The sequence below is a fragment of the Oncorhynchus mykiss genome, chromosome 12 (assembly GCF_057628025.1).
Source record: "Oncorhynchus mykiss isolate SJ-2025 chromosome 12, ASM5762802v1, whole genome shotgun sequence".
NCBI lineage: Eukaryota > Metazoa > Chordata > Actinopteri > Salmoniformes > Salmonidae > Oncorhynchus > Oncorhynchus mykiss.
In genome coordinates this window covers 74,130,997-74,150,045 of record NC_143033.1, presented here as the reverse complement: position 1 = coordinate 74,150,045, position 19,049 = coordinate 74,130,997, and the positions used below count along the sequence as shown (strand labels likewise).

At 42.8% G+C, this 19,049-nt stretch overlaps 2 protein-coding genes across 2 annotated transcripts; both read right to left on the bottom strand.

Annotated features, from left to right (window-relative positions):
• Positions 1 to 1,166: 1,166 nt before the first annotated feature.
• Positions 1,167 to 7,082, bottom strand: si:ch73-141c7.1 (coenzyme Q-binding protein COQ10 homolog, mitochondrial). The gene is made up of 5 exons (XM_021624854.3): positions 5,671 to 7,082; positions 4,711 to 4,863; positions 4,249 to 4,441; positions 2,441 to 2,542; positions 1,167 to 1,738 (listed from the first exon to the last, which is right to left on the bottom strand). Exons 1-5 carry the CDS (start codon positions 5,772 to 5,774, stop codon positions 1,574 to 1,576), a joined length of 717 nt encoding a protein of 238 aa, XP_021480529.3. The 5' UTR covers positions 5,775 to 7,082; the 3' UTR covers positions 1,167 to 1,573.
• A 6,032-nt stretch (positions 7,083 to 13,114) lies between these two features.
• LOC110538199 (estradiol 17-beta-dehydrogenase 1) lies at positions 13,115 to 17,348 on the bottom strand. The gene is made up of 6 exons (XM_021624853.3): positions 16,984 to 17,348; positions 16,448 to 16,609; positions 16,085 to 16,264; positions 15,841 to 15,934; positions 15,554 to 15,737; positions 13,115 to 15,376 (listed from the first exon to the last, which is right to left on the bottom strand). Exons 1-6 carry the CDS (start codon positions 17,078 to 17,080, stop codon positions 15,209 to 15,211), a joined length of 885 nt encoding a protein of 294 aa, XP_021480528.1. The 5' UTR covers positions 17,081 to 17,348; the 3' UTR covers positions 13,115 to 15,208.
• Positions 17,349 to 19,049: the final 1,701 nt, after the last annotated feature.

Sequence of the window (19,049 nt, the reverse complement as noted above, 5' to 3'; positions counted from 1 at the left end):
CAGTACATTACTGTACTTGATGCTGTAGAACTACATTATGTTCTTGACTGGGTAAGGCTATCACTACATTTATTTTGGTCATGCACACTTGTTGGGAGGAGACAAGGCATCTAGGTTGGGGGGGGGGGGGGGGGGTATTCTATGTAGATGGGTAAGAATTATTTTTATCCATTTTGAATTCAGGGTGTAACAACAAAATGTGCAATAAGTCAAGGGGTATGAATAGTTTCTGAAGGCACTCTAAATACGGCACAATTTTCATATTGATAGAGGATGTCAAAAAAAGTGTCCAGTCAGTTTAAACCAGTTGGGTTGTGGAGACGACCTACACTATGACCTTGTCTCATATGCAGCTTCACAGCTTTTAAAATGTGTGGCTGGGCCATGTCTCATCTTTTGTCTATGTTATTTTATGTGGAGGAGTATCCCGCCTGTCGGGTGTGTTAAATGAATACATTGATAATCATATAAAGACACTGGGGTAGGGAGGGTGTGATGCTTGTGATAAATCTGAGCTAGGAGCAGCTGATGGTGACTGAGGCACTGGTCTGGCTCACTACCAGCCTGGGTGTCCATGTCTCTGCCAGCTGACGGGGGCCGGTCCGTGGCATTCCTAAATCACGAGCAGTAGACTCACTGTTATCAAGTTGTATTACTTTTTCCAAGGACTAAAAAAATAAACACAACTTAGAGTATAACCTTCAGTTACCCCCGGAGCACTTTCTCAACTGAAAAATAACCCAGCTGCCAAGGCAAGCCAGTATCCACATTCACAACAGCAGAAAGCCTTTTCTGAAAATCTTCCTAAATCTTGATTGGCTATGGTTTAACAGTGAGGAAGCAGGAGGGAGGAGTTGACCCTGCCTTCAGGTCTTTTGTGTTGTGTTCCTTCCTGGCTCTTACACAACTAATCCTCAAGTCATGTGCCTTCCTGGAACTGTCCTGATGGAACAGAACATTGGTAGACAGTAGAATAGGTCTACTACAGGACAACTTTCTGTTACTGGAGCCGAGTTGTTCTCTTGGCTGTTTGAACAATGCTTTCTACACATCTGTGATCCTACCAACTTTCACCTAGCTCCGTCTTGACGATGACAGTAATCAACAATGAACAGAAGACACAGTTGACAACACATACAAAAATAAAATGCACGAGGTACAAAGAGTATCAAAATGAGCTTTGTTTAATTTTCCATTCAGACAAAACATTTTTATTGTATTAGTGCCAGGAAGAAAAAGCTGACCTCTCAGATGTTTTTGAACACCACAAAGGAGTCACTTGATCTTCTGTAACTTAAAAAGAAGGTCTCTTTCAAACATAAACATTTGACAACAAACATCCACTTCCATCCCAAATAAAAATAGTAATGTACTTTCAAGTAAATAAATTAAAGTTTCTGTAATACAAATAAATAGGTGCTTTTGTGTACATAAGAACAAAATCCAAAATAGAAGACCCAGTCTCCTGCATAAGACATGGTGAAATGGAGTGGTGAGGGGTTTCAGGTGGGGATGGTGGTCGGGAGTGGGTCTTATTTCAGTCCGTGTCAGTGAGTGGGGTCAGTGAGTCTTCTCATGCTGCTCGCCTCCTCGCTGGCGCCTCCTGGAAGGGGGCGTGGTGGCCCCTGTATAGTTTGGCTGCCCGCGACTCAAAGGCGTTCACCATCTGCTTCACCACCTCGTCAAAGAACAGGGAGGCCAGCTGGGAGTGCAGCAAAGACCTGAACTCGAAGGATACCTGAAGAGAGAAGGGGAGAAAATAAGTACTCAAATGCCATAACCATGCGGCTGACACAAGTGTACCAATCCATCTGAGGAATATTGTTTCCTTCGAGGACAGTCCTCATATCGTAACGAGGGACCACCATCTGTATTCCTGATTTAATGGCTGGCAAACAGCCGGAACGAACTCATTCCATTCCGCACTATTCATTATTCCTGCCAAGTCATCCTAAGGCCTTAATGAGCCTGTCCTCCATCTCCAAAATCCTTCACCCCATTTCCACTACAGGTAACCTGTCCCAATTATTGGGTCACAAAGTCCCTGACAGGGAGTAGAGAGGGAGAGATATCGCCATGACCTCTAGCCAGCTATGTGAAGAGGCTAGGAACACTAACAACTGTACGTGATATAAATAAAACCTAAATTGACTTTACTCAACCTCTTCCTTCCCCCCCCAAAAAAGTATCTATAGAGGTTGCGAAAAATGCAAGGCCTGGTATAAAACTAGTCCCCTGGCAGGCAACTTGATCTCAAGCCCTAAAGTTCATTAGTAGTCACTTATGTTCGTGTGAGTAGACCTGTGCAACATTCATCAAATGTTAACTACACTAAGACGGTGTACTTCAGTGGGCTATTATCTAACCTCGCTGACTTTTAGTCTCAGGCTGACACCAAATGAAAGTGAACTGTTCTGGTGGACAAAATGGTGGTACTCACGTGGAAGTCGATGTTGCAGGAGTCTGGTTGGTCCTCGGCCGCAGGGGCAAGCCTCCATATCGTCTCCAGGTGGCTGAAGAGGGATCCGTCTGTACACACGGCCTGTGAGACAACATGCGCACTCATCAATACACACTGCTCTTGTCCAGGACATGGCCCCAGACAAAGCCCCTCTAATCCTTGCTCTATGGACATAGGAGCACAATGTTGGCAGCTAGGTGATCAAAAAAAAAAAAAAACTTAGTATTTATCCCCTAGGAGGATCTAATCAATGTACCGTATTACTTGACGATTTAACCCATTCATCCAGTCCCATAGTACATTTGAATCCCACAAGTTAGAGTACTGAAATGCCTTCAGAAAGTATTCACACCCCTTGACTGTTTCCACATGTTGTTGTGTTACAGCCTGAATTTAAAATGGATTACATTGAGATTGTGTCACTGGCCAAGACCCAATATGTTAAAGTAGAATTACATTTTTTTAGAAATGTGTACAAATTTAAAAAAAAAACAAAGCTGAAATGTCTTGACCCTTTGTTATGGCAAGCCTAAATAAGTTCAGGAGTAAAAATGTTGCTAAACAAGTCACATAATAAGTTGCATGGACTCACTCTGTGCCATAGTGTTTAAGGGCACCTATTGGTAGATAGGTTAAAAAAAGCAGACATTGAATATCCCTTTGAGCATGGTGAAGTTATTAATTACAATTTGGATGGTGTATCAATACACCCAGTCACTACAAAGATAGAGGCGTCCTTCCTAACTCAGTTGCCAGAGAGGAAGAAAACAGCTCAGGGATTTCACCATGAGTCTAATGGTGACAATAAAACAGTGTTTTCTCCTATCACAGCCATTAAACTGAGGATCGATCAACAACAGTGTAGTTACTCCACAATATTAACCTAATTGACAGAGTAAAAATAAGGAAGCTGTACAAAACCTGTACAAAATAAAAATATTACAAAACATGCATCCTGTTTGCAATAAGGCACTAAAGTAAAACTGCAAAGTGGCAAAGAAATTAACTTTATGTCCTGAATACAAAGTTTGTATTGTTTGGGGGCAAATCCAACACACACGTCACTGTGTACCACTCTACATATTTTCAAGAATGGTGGTGACTGCATTATGTTATGAGTATGCTTGTCATTGGCAAGGACTAGTGAGGTTTTTTTAGGATAAAAATAAACAATTGAGCTAAGCACAGGATAAATCCTACAGGAAAAACTGGTTGAGTCTACTTCCCAAAAGACAAAGAAAAATTCCCTGTCCTCCATGACAATAGCATAAAACACAATGCCAAAGAAGACCGTGGCCGAGTTACAGTTTTGACTTAAAAATCGTCTTGAAAATCTATGGCAAAACTTGGAAATGGCTGTCTAGCAATGATCAACAACCAACTTGACAGAGCTTGAAGAATTTCTAAAATAATAAATGTGCAAATATTGTACAATCCAGGTGTGCAAAGCGCTTAGACTTACCCAGAACGACTCACTGCTGTAATCACTGCCAAAGATGATTCTAACATATATTGACTTAAATGATATTTTTATGCATTTCATTTTTCATAAAAATTTGCAAAAGTATAATGTTTTCACTTTGTTATTATGGGGTATTCTATGTTGATGGGTAAGAATGACTTTTTATCCATTTTGAATTCAGGGTGTAACAACAAAATGTGGAATAAGTCAAGGGGTATGAATACTTTCTGAAGGCACTCTAAATAGGGCACAATTTCCATATTGATACAGGATGTCTACCCTCTCTGTGCTATAAACCGTGTTGTACAATGTTATCGGGGCTTACCCTGACTTGGTGGTTTGGGACAACCGTGACCTCCGAGGTGTAACACTCCACGATGGGAGGGAACCCAATCTCCAGCTGGGCCCGAATATCCCCGTTCCTTCCCTTCACGACCCGGGACTTCTTACACCAAGGGACAAAGTGCTGGTACTGGTCCACACTGGCCACCACACTGTACATCTGCTCTGGAGTGTACCTGGATGGGGAAGGAGAGGGGGATCCATCAAGAAGATGCTCATAGGGCTACTCATGTAAACTTTTTTTTTTAAATAAGTCAGGAGTAAACATTGGCTGTGATATAGGAAAGATACAATATGCTCCCGTCTATTTCAATCCAAACCACATGTTAACTGAGGGGTATTGAAGTTGAGAATAGGAAAGTGGGGGCTTTAGAATCACCTCTGGTCAACAGGGGCCGACAAGACAGAGGGGCAGAGTTGAGTTGTGTGTGTGATGAAGTCTCACCCTAGTGTGCGGCTCTCAGAGTACTCCATCCTGCGGGCAGTGATGGAGGCAGCCAGGTTAATAAAGCTACGGGAGGGTGTGGTCCGGAGGAGGGGGGAGGACAGGGGCAGGGTGGCACGCCGTGCTGACAGGACCCCACAGCTGCCCAGGTGTCTGGGAGGAGGAGGAGAGAGAGAAAATGTGTTCATCTTTGGTAAAGCACACTGGTCTTAGGTTTAACCACCTGCTGTGGAGACGTTTTTGTTTGATAGTCAATGTTTCCAAACTCCAGAAGAAAATAACAGTTTTAAAGTATCATAACAAAGACGATCTACATTATTTTGTCCCAGTTTGGTGAAAGTAGTTTGGTTGTGTGTTTAAATCCCAGACTTAAAACAATGAGATCAGATCGAACACTTCCAAAAGCTCTAGAACTTCTACTGTGTAGTAGGCCGATCTAAAATGGTTACTAAACTCAGACGAATTTGATGGATAAAGTAAGACACCTGAGGGTTATGAACAGAGCACGTTGACAGACTACTGCCTGACATTCAGAGAAACTGACATGTTCTAATTCTGTAGCCTAATCTACGCCAATATAGGACAAACCGTCATCAATCGCGAGATGTGCGCATCTTGTCACTTCCCAATAGAAACGTTCTCCAGATGGAAAAATGTAATTTCCTCTTTAAAATTCTTAACATGTTCAATTGTACTGCACTATGTTCCAAATTTGTTCAGGATTTACCAACTTTAATTGTAACCGGAAATCCAGCTTCATTTTCTCAATATCCTAGCCTACATTTTATACAAACGTCTCAGATTTATAATATATTTTATGTACATTTTTTTTTAGTGCCGTTGTATTCAACCATTGTGAAAAATAAATAAGCCAATGGCTACAGTTGATGAATGATCTAAATAGCCTACACGTTGTTGCAAACTTGCTGGAGGATCGCTTACCGGCATTTTTGCTCTTACCTGATATTTACTCTGTTGGGATTTCCTCGTACAACTTTTGAAGAGTGTACTTCAGACATCTCAACCAGTACCCTGAAAAGAAGAGGGGTGATTCTGTTGGCCATGCTCGATGTTAGTGGTAATACAAATTCTCAAAGTTTGAAGAGAAGCGTTAACTCCCTGCGTATGCTGGCTTTGTCCAAGGTCTGCTATAAAATCATGTGGCACTCTGGTTACATAAAATGGACCAATAATGTGTGACGTGGAGGGGGGTCTATGTCAGACAACCAATCGGAACGAACGATAGGAGTGTTATAGGCTATTGAGTATTCATGTTTGATCAATCAGTCTCAAGCTGTAAATTCCCATACAGACCATTCAATATTTTGGGTAGTTTCATTTTTTTCTGTTCGGCATAGATAACTATCTTTCTCTCTCTCGCAAACACACACGCACGCACTCGCATTCAGTTGCCTACTGCAGGTATGAAAACTATATCATGCTGTGTATTACCTCATTGACTTGACATTCAGGGCGGGCGGCATCTTGCCGGGGGCTGCACCGAGCGCCCGCACAAAAAAAAATCGGAATGGTGACATTTGCGCGATCAGTTTTCTATCGCTCATTTGCACTTCACGTCGATGATATCATGTCACCGTGTGGGACTGTGGGTCAATTAACCTTGTCGGAGTGGGCGCCCTGATTCTAGTTTGTGAGCTAGGCAGGCTACTGCCTGGGAACGTCTCCCACACAGAAGTACGAGATGGGGAGGGGGGCGGGGGTAGGTTGACCTCAGGTCTCCCCACTGGAAGCCGAAGGTATGGGAAGCGGGGGAATCTATCAAATAGCGAACCTCTAACTTTGTACAGTACAAATGCAATTAGTAAAATCAGTCACACTAGGAAATGCTACCAAATAAACCACAATTCATTCATAATACTGTGAATATATAGTTTCACAGACATATTGTTGCATTTTTTTCTGGTTTGTGCGAAATTGTTAAGAATAATCTAAAACCAGTCTGCACACCACCAAGGTGAATTGGTTTAGTCTTGACTCTTGGTTGAAAATGTTGGGGGATGGGTAATGTATTGATGCTTGAGAGCCAAATCAACACAAAAAGTGTATATTTGTCTTTGTTACTTCTTTTTGATATGGTCTTATTTTTTGTATTTATATGTATATATTTTTATATTTATATAGTTTAAATGGTATCATTATTTATTTGTGTTGTTCCAAATGTCTGAATTAAAATTACAGTTAGTACAGAATGGTGCTGAAGGGGGGGCACAAATTCCCCCAAAAAAATATTTCAGTGAAAATTTGTGCAATCACATTGCATAATTTAACACACAACACAGGATAAATGTGACCAGGAAACACCACAAATTCCCCTTGACAAACGAGCCCATTATTATTGCAAAGTAGTCTACACAACCGCTTACAACATAATGAAATATACAACATGTCTATCCCCTACATATTCAGAGAGAGAGAGAGCGAGAGAGAGAGAGAGAGAAAGAGAGAGCGATAGAGATCTATAGCACAGGCACAACAGGTGGATTCAGGACCATGGTCAGCGCATTGGCCAGACACCAGCTCGGCACTGGATTAGAATATGCGCTAACCATTTATTGCACAAATAAGCAAGGAAGAATAGAAAGCTCTGAAGGTGTTTTCATTAAGCCCAAAAGAGCACAATTTTTACCAAATGAAAACAGCAACTCACAATACAATACAAAGCCTTTAGGGCTATATCTTGAACTGTATGGCAGGTATGAAATAACTAGCACACTTGAATCAGCAAACACAAACGTCTACCAAGGCAGGCATGAAAACATGAAATCATCATAAATGGCGTAATATCGGGTATTGAATTGTCACAACCTGATCTGTTTCACCTGTCCTTGTGCTTGTCTCCACTCCCTTCCAGGTGTCGCCCATCTTTCTCATTATCCCCTGTGTATTTATACCTGTGTTTTCTGTCTGTCTGTGCCAGTTCGTCTTGTTTGTCAAGTCAACCAGCGTGTTTCTCTCAGCTCCTCCTTTTCCAAAGTCTCTCTTCTTTCTCGCCCTCCTGGTTTTGACCCTTGCCTGTCCTGCCTCTGAGCCCACCTGCCTGACCACTCTGCTTGCCCCTGACACTGAGGCCGCCTGCCTGACCACTCTACCTGACCCTGAGCCTGCCTGCCGTCCTGTACCTTTGCCTCCTCTGGATTACTGACCCCTGCCTGCCCTTGACATGTCTATTGCCTGCCCCTGTTGGAATATTAAACCATTGTCAATTCGACGTGTCTGCATCTGGGACTTACCTTGACACCTGATAGTAGGAACTGGTCATGACTGACCCAGCAGACCCGGCCCAGCTGCGCGACGCCATCTTCTCCCAGGGAGCCTCCATCGGTTTGCACGAAGAATTGCTTCGTGGCCTTATGGAGGGGTCCAAACGTTGGCTGAACGTCATGACCGGGCGTTGGATATTTTGCTGTAGCAATTCTGCGGGTTGTCTGGGAGGCAGCCTACCACGGTGGTAACCCCACAGCCCCTCTGTAACTCGACTGTGAGCAGCACCGTCTCATCAGTCACTCCACCTTCTCGGGAGCCCCGCTTGGATTTCTGCACGTTGGCAGCGGAGAGTGCTTGGAACCAGGAAGCGCTGTTCGATATGTTCCTACACGGCATCTCGGAGGAGTTACCTACGGATCTCGATTCCCTCATCGCTTTGACCATCCAAATTGATGGGCGATTACGGGAATGACGGAGGGAGGGGAAATTCGATTAAGTTCGCTATTCCAGGGATTCCACCTTGCCTCCGAGTCATCCCGGAAGTCCCAGACGATCTCGTTGCCAAGAGAACCCGAGGCTTCCCGACCTCCCTCGAGAGTCGCTGAAGATGACCGAGTCACCACTTCCTGAGCCTATGCCACTAGGCAGAGCTGGGCTGTCGCCAGCGGAACGGCAATACAGGATCGACACGAAGACTCTGTATTGCAGGACTTTGGGTCATTTTGTGGCCTCTTGTCCTTTAAAAGACCAGGCTCACCGTTAGGAGCGAGTACTCTGGTGGGCCATATGAGGAACTTTTCTGCTTCCCTTGCACCCCTTTTCATGACATTCTGCTGTGGGGAAACCAGTCTAAATCTCTCGGGGTCCTCATTGACCCGATGATAAATTTTTGGACGCTACCCTGGCTTCCTAGCTGAACATCCCCACTCAGCCCCTCTCCATTCCCATGGATGTTAGAGCGCTGGACAGGTGCTTTATAGGCCATGTCACTCATAATACCACTCCCAGAAACCTACGGGTGTCAGGGAATCACAGCGAGACTATTCAATTTCTTCTCATCAAGTCTCCTCAGATTCCCATGGATTTGGGATTCTACTGGCTCCAGTGACACAATCCCCGCATCAACTAGTCTACGGGTGCCATCATGGGCTGGAGTCCGTTCTGCCACGCCCATTGTTTGAAGTCAGCGCAGCCCGCCCCGGGACGGCTTCCTGTGGGCTCGGAAGGTGCCCAGGACCTCTCCACCATCGCAGCGGAATTCCAGGACTTCCGGGAGGTGTTCAGCAAGGCCCGGGCCACGTTGCTTCTGCCGCACCGACCCTATGAATGCGGGATTGACCTTCTCCCTAGCACCACACCGTCCCGGGGATGTCTGTACTCTCTGTCGGGACCAGAGACTCCCTCTTCCTCTCCCGTAGGCGCAGGGTTCTTCTTCATGGAGAAAAAGGATAAGACCCTGTGCCTGTGCATTGACTACCGGGGACTCAATGTTACCCACTACCACTCTTTTCCTCGGCCTTCGTGCTGCTCCAGGGTGCCACTGTGTTTTCCAAGCTGGATCTACGGAACGCCTACCACCTGGTGCGGACACTAGAGGGGGACGAGTGGAAGACTGTCCTCAACATGGCCAGCGGCCACTACGAGTATCTGGCCATGCTCTTTGGCCTCACCAACTGTGCTGTGCTGTGTTCCAGGCTCTGGTAAATTATGTTCACTGTGACAGAATCCCCAACTGTGTCTTTTTGAAAAGTTTACATAACTCATGACTAGCTAACTCTAGAATTGCAGGGGGGGGGGGGGGTACCATATGATTGCGAAACAACATTAGATCCCAGGAACCTCCTGTGCATGGGTGGGCCAGTGTTCAATCTGGCAGGGCCTCTGCCCAGACTGGCCCTGCCCTGGCTTTGCCTCAGTGTCCTCAACACTGTCACAGTGATGCTCTTGTGGAGAGTCAAAGTCCAAATCCACCATCCATGATGTGGGTGGGTGTTTCATGATGGAGGGGATGACTGAGACAGGAATTGGTTATGATGCAAACCTGGACTTTGGGACACTGCCTGGTACACTATCTCCAACTGTGGGTGCAAACAAACTCAGGGCAACTTGCAAATTATAGCAGGTTGACATGGGTCACATGACATGACCTACTGTACTGCAAGCTAGAAAAAAACATCCATATTGGTATTACCAAATGCAACATGGCCTAAATCCACTATTTGATTAAAATAATTGTGGCTATGCTGTGTGTTGACCTCCCATATTAATTCATGTCCTATAGCTTACGCTACTATAAGGCCAGCTATAAAATTGTTAGGTAATTCATAATTAGATGGTTAGTGGTAACATAGCCATAAGTGGGAGAATTAGGTCACATACAGGATCATCAGGCCACTATTAGGCCAGTTTACCAAACAGCGATCAGAGATGGCATATACTGTACATATACATAACTCAGAGGCTAGCTCTCTCTGTGCTGTAATGGTAGGTTCTTAGACTAGCGTTTGGCTCTTGGGTGTTAGAGCCTCACACTGTATTTTACATAACCCACAGAGCCTAAAATAAGACCTAGTTTGCTCTGTTGAGAGTGGGGACATTTTGTGTCATATTTTTGTGCCAGTCTGGGATGGAATGAAACAGGAGCCTCAAGCGAGAGATATGTATGTCTTGAACTTTTTTTCACAGGCTTTTAGAATTACAGTGTACCTCATTGTTTTCATTAGACTCAAATTCAAAGTTAAATAAATAAATAAATAAAAGACCATTGTCCGCAACTATACATGGCCTTCACAAAGGAGACAAAAGAAACCACCACTTACAGTGACGTCTTTACGCTTTAGAGACATTACCATCAGTCACCTGGCTGTATGTTTTACGTAGTTATGACAATGATTGGACTTTATAGGCTTACCCCTCATTCAAATCAGCAACTTTATCAACAAGCCAACACGATGGCTAGGATTACAGTATATGCCACCTGGTGGACAAAATAAAGAACATCTGTCATCTGTGGACCGTGTGAGAAACACTTCAGTAATATTTACAGTAAATCAGTGAGTAAGACGGCGTACGACACATAAACAGGTTGAACAGGGATGTTGATGAGTAGCTTGAATGCGGTCTCTTGGAGGTTGAAATCTCCTCCTTCAAACTGAAATAAATTGGCATCAGTTTTCATGAGTCACAACATGGACCTTAACCAGAACCACAGAGACTGAAATGTACCTCGTTAGGAACAGAACACTGTGTGTATGTGTGTGTGCGCGCGCGTGTGTGTGTGTGTGTGTGTGTGTGTGCGCGCAGACGTTCATCTGCTTTGTTTGTGTTCAGTTGTTTGTCACTTTGTAGCAATGTTTGGAGAGGAAGGACTGAGAACCTCTTCTGTTTTTCCTCTGGGTTAGAGGTATTTCTAACATGTCCATGAAATAGGTCACAGAGCTAGAAAATCACATGAGGGAGAAAGTCTGTACATAGTTCAATGTCAGAACATTGTGAACTGGCAGGGAAAACATACTGTGTTGGGGAGTAGTGAACTACATTTAGTTCAACTAGTTGAAACTGCATTTTGCAGTAGCTTGGTGGTAGTTGAACTTAATTTAAATATTGGTAGTGTATTGACTGCTTTTCACCATGTGGAGGTGTGCAACTTTAACTACTGGAACTACTACTAACTTCTTTTGCAAAAATAAAATGATAAATGGATGAAGTAGGCAAGAATTTCCTTTGTATTTCAACATCAGATCTGTCTAATTCTCACTTGAAACATAGTTTTGTGTTTAATACACTAAATTAGACATTCTGTTGTGACCCTCGAGTGATCTGCTGTTGCAATTTGTCATCTATGACATTTAGATATGATCATTTATCACAAAGTAGTTTGGATGGAGTGAAATGCTTTTTCAAAGTAACTTTTGTTAAGTAAAATACATTTTTGTTAAGGGTGGCTTAACTTCTTCCAGTGTGAAGTAATTGTTTGCTCAACACTACTAATGATTGACACAAACAATGAAATACAAACAGACAGAACAGGATAAATGCCTTGCTTGTCAAACCAATCATTGTCTAGGAATGAAGTCTCTCCCTGACATATCGCTCTTCCCCATGATAATCATCAATACAAAAAAATTATGTTCAAAGGGAATATTGTGCAAGCGAAATATTGGTATGTTTAGACGAGTGCCAGACAGACAGGGCCTGATAATCTGATCTGGGTCCTTGAGTTAGCCTTATCTCAAGGCCTGACAGCTGACTGGGGGTATAGTCTGTCACAGCTGGAGTAGGGCTGGTTGAACTGAAGACACACACACACACACACACACACACATGGGGACACACATGGTGGGCACACACAGGCATACGGGCATACACACATTTGTGAGATAGTGATCCAAGAAGTAAATTGCTGGGTGGAATAATACCCATGACAGTTTCATATCCATGCCATGCCCTTGAGAATGTTATCACACCCATGATACACCAGTCAGCAACAGAGCCTTGTGGGAGGGAACAGTATCAGCAATGTGCACATTAATAAAAGATATGAACCCAAACACAAATACAGTATAAGTGCAAAATATTATTATATATATATTTTTTAATTTAAACATCTAATCATGGAGTCAAAGGTAAAAAACAAAACAAATGAAGATTTCATTCCAAAACGCTATGTACCATTTTCAGAAATGTTGGTAAATTAGCTTTTATTGTTTAAAGAAATTATAAACTAGATTAGTGTGATTTTTCACTACCTAATCATGTCATGGGGTTGCTCAATGACAGACATTAATTTGTTTAAAATATATCTAATAACTTAATTTCAGAGAACGGGGCAATCTTTGTCCGGCAGGGAAATGTCATTTTTATAGTTGAAAAAAGGGAATTTTGTTTGAATATCTGATCTTAAAAATGACATTAAGTGGAATTTTAGTTAGGAGGTTGATCCTTTACGTTGTGTGGTAGCTGATACTTTGGTTTATAAACATTTATATTTCAAATGTTGTTAATATTAAGAAAAATATTTGTAAAAGCAAAAGTTGGGATTGTCCTGTCTTTCGAGAATCCCTGAGAGACAAATTCACCTTACTCTCAGATAAATGAGTAGTACTGCTAGGTTTTACACAGTCAAATGTAAAAAAAAAGAACTACATTTTTAATAAAGGACTGTATGAATGATACATTTGTGGCATCAATATTTAATATATATATTTTAAAAAGCATTCAATACCGTAATATAAGATATACATATTTTACATTTGAATAATTTAGTAGATGCTCTTATCCAGAGCAACTTACAGTAAAAGTGCCTTCATCTTAAGATGGCTAGGTGAGACAACCACACATCACAGTCAAATATACAGGATACAATAATTTCATTCCATGCTAAACAATGGATATATCGAGATTTGAAGAAAAAAAAACGCATTTTCATACACATACACTAAAATCTAAGAACAGCAATATCTTACACACACATGAAGGTACACATTAGCAAACTTATGATGAAAAACATTGGTAGATATAGAGTATTGGAAATGAACATTTCAAATGTATAAGAAAGTTGTGACATAATAGCAAAACTTCCACCTTGAAGTTGGTGGTTGAACAGTGTGTGTAAAGAAGACAATTTTGGCTATCTATGTATTTTGCTGAAATTATGTCCTTGTGTGTGGCTCCAACGCAAATCATGTGTATAACCTATATACAGCCTAAAGTTCAAAGTTTGGACACACCAACTCATTCAAGGGTTTTTCTTTATTTTTACTATTTTCTACATTGTAGAATAGTAGTGAAGACATCAAAACTATGAAATAACACATATGGAATCATGTAGTAAAAAAAAAAAAAGTGTTAATATATGTGAGATTCTTCAAAGTAGCCACCCTTTGCCTTGATGACAGCTTTGCACACTCTTGGCATTCTCTCAACCAGCTTCATGAGGTAGTCCCCTGAAATACACATCAATTAACAGGTGTGCCTTGTTAAAGTTAATTTGTGGAATTTCTTTCCTTCTTATTGTGTTTGAGCCAATCAGTTGTGTTGTGACAAGGTAGGGGTGGTATACAGAAGATAGCCCTATTTGGTAAAATACCAAGTCCATATTATGGCAAGAACAGCTCAAATAAGCAAAGAAAAACAACAATCCATCATTACTTTAAGATATGAAGGTCAGTCAATGCGGAAAATTTGAAGAACTTTGAAAGTTTCTTCAAGTGCAATCGCAAAAACCATCAAGAGCTATTATGAAACTGGCTCCCAAGAAGTCCGCCACAGGAAAGAAAGATCCAGAGTTACCTCTGCTGCGGAGGATAAGTTCATTAGAGTTAAGTGCACCTCAGATTGCAGCCAAAATAAATGATTCACAGAGTTCAAGTAGCAGACACATCTCAACATCAAGTGTTCAGAGGTGAATCAGGCCTTATGGTCAAATTGCCCACGAAGAAACCACTGCTAAAGGACATCAATCAGAAGAAGAGACTTGCTTAGGCCAAGAAACACAAGCAATTGACATTAGACTGGTGGAAATCTGTCTTTTGGTCTGATGAGTCCAAATTTGCGAGTTTTGGTTCCAACCTCTGTGTCTTTGATAGACGCAGAGTAGGTGAACGTATGATCTCCGCATGTGTGGTTCCCACCATGAAGCATGGAGGAGGAGGTGTGATGGTGTGGGGGTGCTTTGCTGGTGACACTGTCAGTGATTTATTTTGAATTCAAGGCACACTTAACCAGCATGGCTACAACAGCATTCTGCAACGATACACCATCCCATCTGGTTTGCGCTTAGTAGGACTATCATTTGTTTTTCAACAGAACTATGACCCAAAACACCTCCAGGCTGTGTAAGGGCTATTTGACCAAGTTGAGTGATGGAGTGCTGCATCAAATGACCTGGCCTCCACAATCACCCGACCTCAACCCAATTGAGATGGTTTTGGATGAGTTGGACAACAGAGTGAAGGAAAAGCAGCCAACAAGTGCTCAGGATATGTGTAAACTCCTTCAAGACTGTTGGAAAAGCATTCCTTATGAAGCTGGTTGAGAGAATGCCAAGAGTGTGCAAAGCTGTCATCAAGGCAAAGGGTGGCTACTTTGAAAAATCTCAAATATTAAATATATTTTGATTTGTTTAACACCTTTTTGGTTACTACATGATTCCATATGTGTTATTTCAGTAAAAAATAAAGAAAAACCCTGGAATGAGTAGGCGTTCTAAAAAATGTTGACTGGTACTGTATGTATAAAGTAAAGGGTTATATTACATTCCATAGTTTGATGGCTATTTTTGTTCCCCTTTCCCATTAGTTGAGAAGATGATCTTGCTCATATTTCTGATGTACTGGGACCCGTCCAGTGCTGAGATTTTAGGGCTGCTGAGCGGAATGAGGGCATTGTTGGTGTAGTATCTGAATGCAGGGTTCGATGACTGGATGGCATCCAGAAATACCTGTATTGAGAGGGGTCCAGCTATTAAATCTACTCAACAGTACTACTTACACTTCCATAGAAAATCTATAAATATCTAGTATCATATACATACATGCAGTATGCTCTGGAGACAGGGAGGAGCACCATAGAAGATCAGCTAAATAACTAATAGATGTCAAGTAAGCAGTACCTGTACCTTCACAATATCCTCTGTGTCCTGAGCTGCGTTCTGGAACACCATCCCACAGTGTTGCAGGTACGTGTCATAGAGGCTGCGTGTGTGGGCGTCGACCTGCTGCAGCGAAGAGTCCCCTGGCTCTGCCCTCTGCAGGTTGTCCAGGAAATCCGTGTTGACAGGGCCGCACTCAATAAGACTCACACTGCGTGATGGTGGATGGAGTCAATCAGTACCAACACAGTGCACATCCAAAATGAAACACTGACAAAGGGATACATGAGCTGAGGACCTCTGTCTGGACTCACTGGATGTTGAAGTGCTGCAGGAGAATGGCCAGACTCTCACAGGCACCCTCTACTGCAAACTTACTGGCACAGTACACCTCATTAAAGGGGAGTCCTACAATACAATAACACACAGAGATATGTGATTATCATGGCAATAAATACTAAACAAACCCCCAAATCTGACCTCAGAGCAGTGTCTAAATGCAATTTCATCCCACTCCCCCTCCTGTCACCCCAGCCCTGCTCTCTCTCTCTCTCTCACCCTGTAGCCCACCAATGCTGCCAGTGACCAGGATGCGTCCATGGCCCTGGGCCTTCATCCCTGGTAGGAAGGTCTGGATGGTGCTGATGGTGCCCAGGAGGTTGACCTCCAGGATCTGCCTCATGGTGGCCAGAGACTGGGCCTCCAGCGGCCCCATCAACCCCACACCAGCATTACACACTGCCAACATGAATACCACAGACAAACAGAAAGCCAGAGCACATGACATCCTGTATGCTGTACACATGTAAAGAAATTGTCGTTGATGTACAAATATGAAGGACATCTGTTCTTCTGTTTCGCGCACACAACCACACACACACGATATAACACTATTCCTGTAAGTCATGACTCTGGTCATACCCAGAATGTTCACCCTCTTCTCCCTGACCCTGTCCCTGGCATCCAGAATGGACCGCTGGTCAGTGATGTCCATCTGGAGGATGTCCAGGGTGTCCTTGTGCAGGCCCTTCACACAGTCCAGCAGACGCTCCTTCTTGGCAAGATTCCTCATGGTGGCATAGACTAAACAGAGTTGATATCAGTGGTCAAGGATATCAGAGATTTCGCCATCAGAGATTTACCATTAAACATGTACGAAACAAAACGGATGAAATACAGAGCTTGACATTGACATTATATTGTCACCATAGTTTCAAAAACTAGAATTTTCTGTAATTAAATTGTGATGCAGGTAAACCAACCAAAACCTGTTTCTAATATGTGGATGCCATGTAGTAAACAGGCATAAAACTCAGAGACAGCTTACTGCTTCAAAGACCTTATGCAACAAGCACATCACGTATTGTGCCCACACTGTTTATTGCATGATCTTACGGCACTGAATAAAATAAACGCTTTCTGTACAGTGATGCCCTTGCAAGTCAGTCACTGCTTACCTTTGTATATTTTCGCTGGATCCGAGGCCAGCCGGACGGCCAGACTGAGGCCTATCCCCGAGGAGCATCCTGTGATCAGCACCACTGTCTGCTCCATTGGGCTGCTGGTCTACACGTCCTCTGGGTCAGGTAGCTAACAGAGAGATGAGGTCTGAGGGAAGGAGACGAGGAGATGCACGGAGCAGCTCTGTAGGGCTTGATGAGGGGTGTGAGATGAGATGGTATGGGAAGAGATACAGTTAGTGTTGTTTGTTGATGCTCAAAGTCATGTTTTCACTGTCATCCCTATCACAAGGTCCCTAGAATGTAAACATGCTCTCATTTCCCAGCCCAGGATGAAGTTTTGCTAGGCCAGGTGTTCCCACGAGGTCTGTCTGTGGCCATCAACCCATGACCCGAGCCCTTTCACTCCCTATTTGGTTCAAAACATTCTCTAAGACCTAAACCTCACCTGGAGTTGTGGAGCATTGAGCAAGTTGAGGAAGCTAAACGTCTAGGTATAACATTGGATGTTCACTTATCATGATCAAATCATATTGACAAAGTTGTTGTGAAGATGGGGAGGGGTATGTCTGTTCTTAACAGATGTTCTGCGTTTTTGACGTAAAAATCAACTGTACTAGTTGTTTGGGATCTGGTCTTGTCTTATCTTGTTTACTGTCCGGTAATATGGTCAAGTGCAGCAAAGGAAGACCTAGTAAAGCTGCAGCTGGCTCCCAACAGAACAGCAGTCCTTGTCCTTAACTGCACACACAGAACTAACATCAACAACATGCATTCCAGTCTTTCCTGGTTGAGGGTTGACGAGAGATTCACTGCTTCTCTTCTAGTTTTTATGAGAAATATTATTGTGATGAAAATTCCTGATTGTCTGCATAATCAAATAACATTCAGCTCAGACACCCATATGTCGCCCACAAGACATAACACCAGGGGTCTCTTCACAGTCCCCAAGTCCAAAATTAATTCACGGCAACGCACAGTACTATACAGAGCCATATGACCACATGGAACTCCCTTCCATCTCCAATTACTCAAGCAAACAACAAAATGACCTTAAAAAAACGGATTAAACAACATCTCATGGAACATCAGGGACTGTGAGGGGGCAGACACACGCGCGCGCACACACAGACACACTCTAACACACACATTATTTTCTAGTTGTATTGTTTGCATTCTTTTTGTTGTTGTATGGTGTGTATATAGTTGTATTTAAAATGTGTGTGACTGTCCTTGTCTATCAGTCTATCAGTGTTTTGTTACTTGTTTTGTGGGTTTTTTTGTGGACCCTAGGAAGAGTAGCCGCTGCTTCTGCAAAAGCTAATGGGGGATCCAAACAAACAAATAAAATAAATATGACACACCGGTAGAGACTGGAGCTTTGATTTTTTTCCTCATTGTCAGCCAAACTATCACATCATTTGAAAAAAACTCCCAAACCTGAGGAAAATGATCTGGAACAATAAAGATCCCTACAGCAGTTAGTTACTTTACCCAGGAGATGGAAGCACTGTCATTATCAATGTGTGCAGCACAGGAGCCCTAGCCAGTGGGCCCTCTGGTCAGTATCGGGTCACACTCAAACCCACACTGACCACACATTCTCCTAGAATACACAGTGGACCACTAACACTCCACCTAAAACAATAATGTTGAGAAAAGCCAGTGAAGAACACAAAAGGACCTTAGATAAAAGGAAGAATAGAGACATTTAGAGTATAATTAGTCTCTCGTTGGCTATACTGGCCAACTGACACCCACAATTACCAGAAATGCATTGGCTGAAATGACTACATAGCCAGTCATTTAAAGCCTGTAAACCCCTGGTAGGATAGTTATAAGGCTCGTAGTGAGTGTCATGTAGATGCTCTTTGTTTTGGAAAGCTGAAGGGTAGGCTGAAACATTGTTTCAAATCCATCCTATGAACTGTGCCATTTAAGTTCAGACCTCTAGCCATAGGAACTAAGTTATAGCACAAATGTTAATATATAGGCCTATGCATTCTCTTGCTGGAATAGATAGCAGAGGCCAGTGCTGAAACCTTGACATTTGACTTCTGAGA

Coding starts and splice junctions, on each gene's coding strand:
- LOC110538199 (XM_021624853.3), bottom strand. CDS start 17,080: ATGGAGCAGACAGTGGTGCTGATCACAGGATGCTCCTCGGGGATAGGC. Junction 16,610..16,983: donor TCCAGCGAAAATATACAAAG/GTAAGCAGTGAC, acceptor AACTCTGTTTAG/TCTATGCCACCATGAGGAAT. Junction 15,935..16,084: donor CAGCATTGGTGGGCTACAGG/GTGAGAGAGAGA, acceptor ATTGTATTGTAG/GACTCCCCTTTAATGAGGTG.
- si:ch73-141c7.1 (XM_021624854.3), bottom strand. CDS start 5,774: ATGGCCAACAGAATCACCCCTCTTCTTTTCAGGGTACTGGTTGAGATG. Junction 4,442..4,710: donor TCTGAGAGCCGCACACTAGG/GTGAGACTTCAT, acceptor TTCCCCATCCAG/GTACACTCCAGAGCAGATGT. Junction 2,543..4,248: donor TCCCAAACCACCAAGTCAGG/GTAAGCCCCGAT, acceptor GTTGTCTCACAG/GCCGTGTGTACAGACGGATC.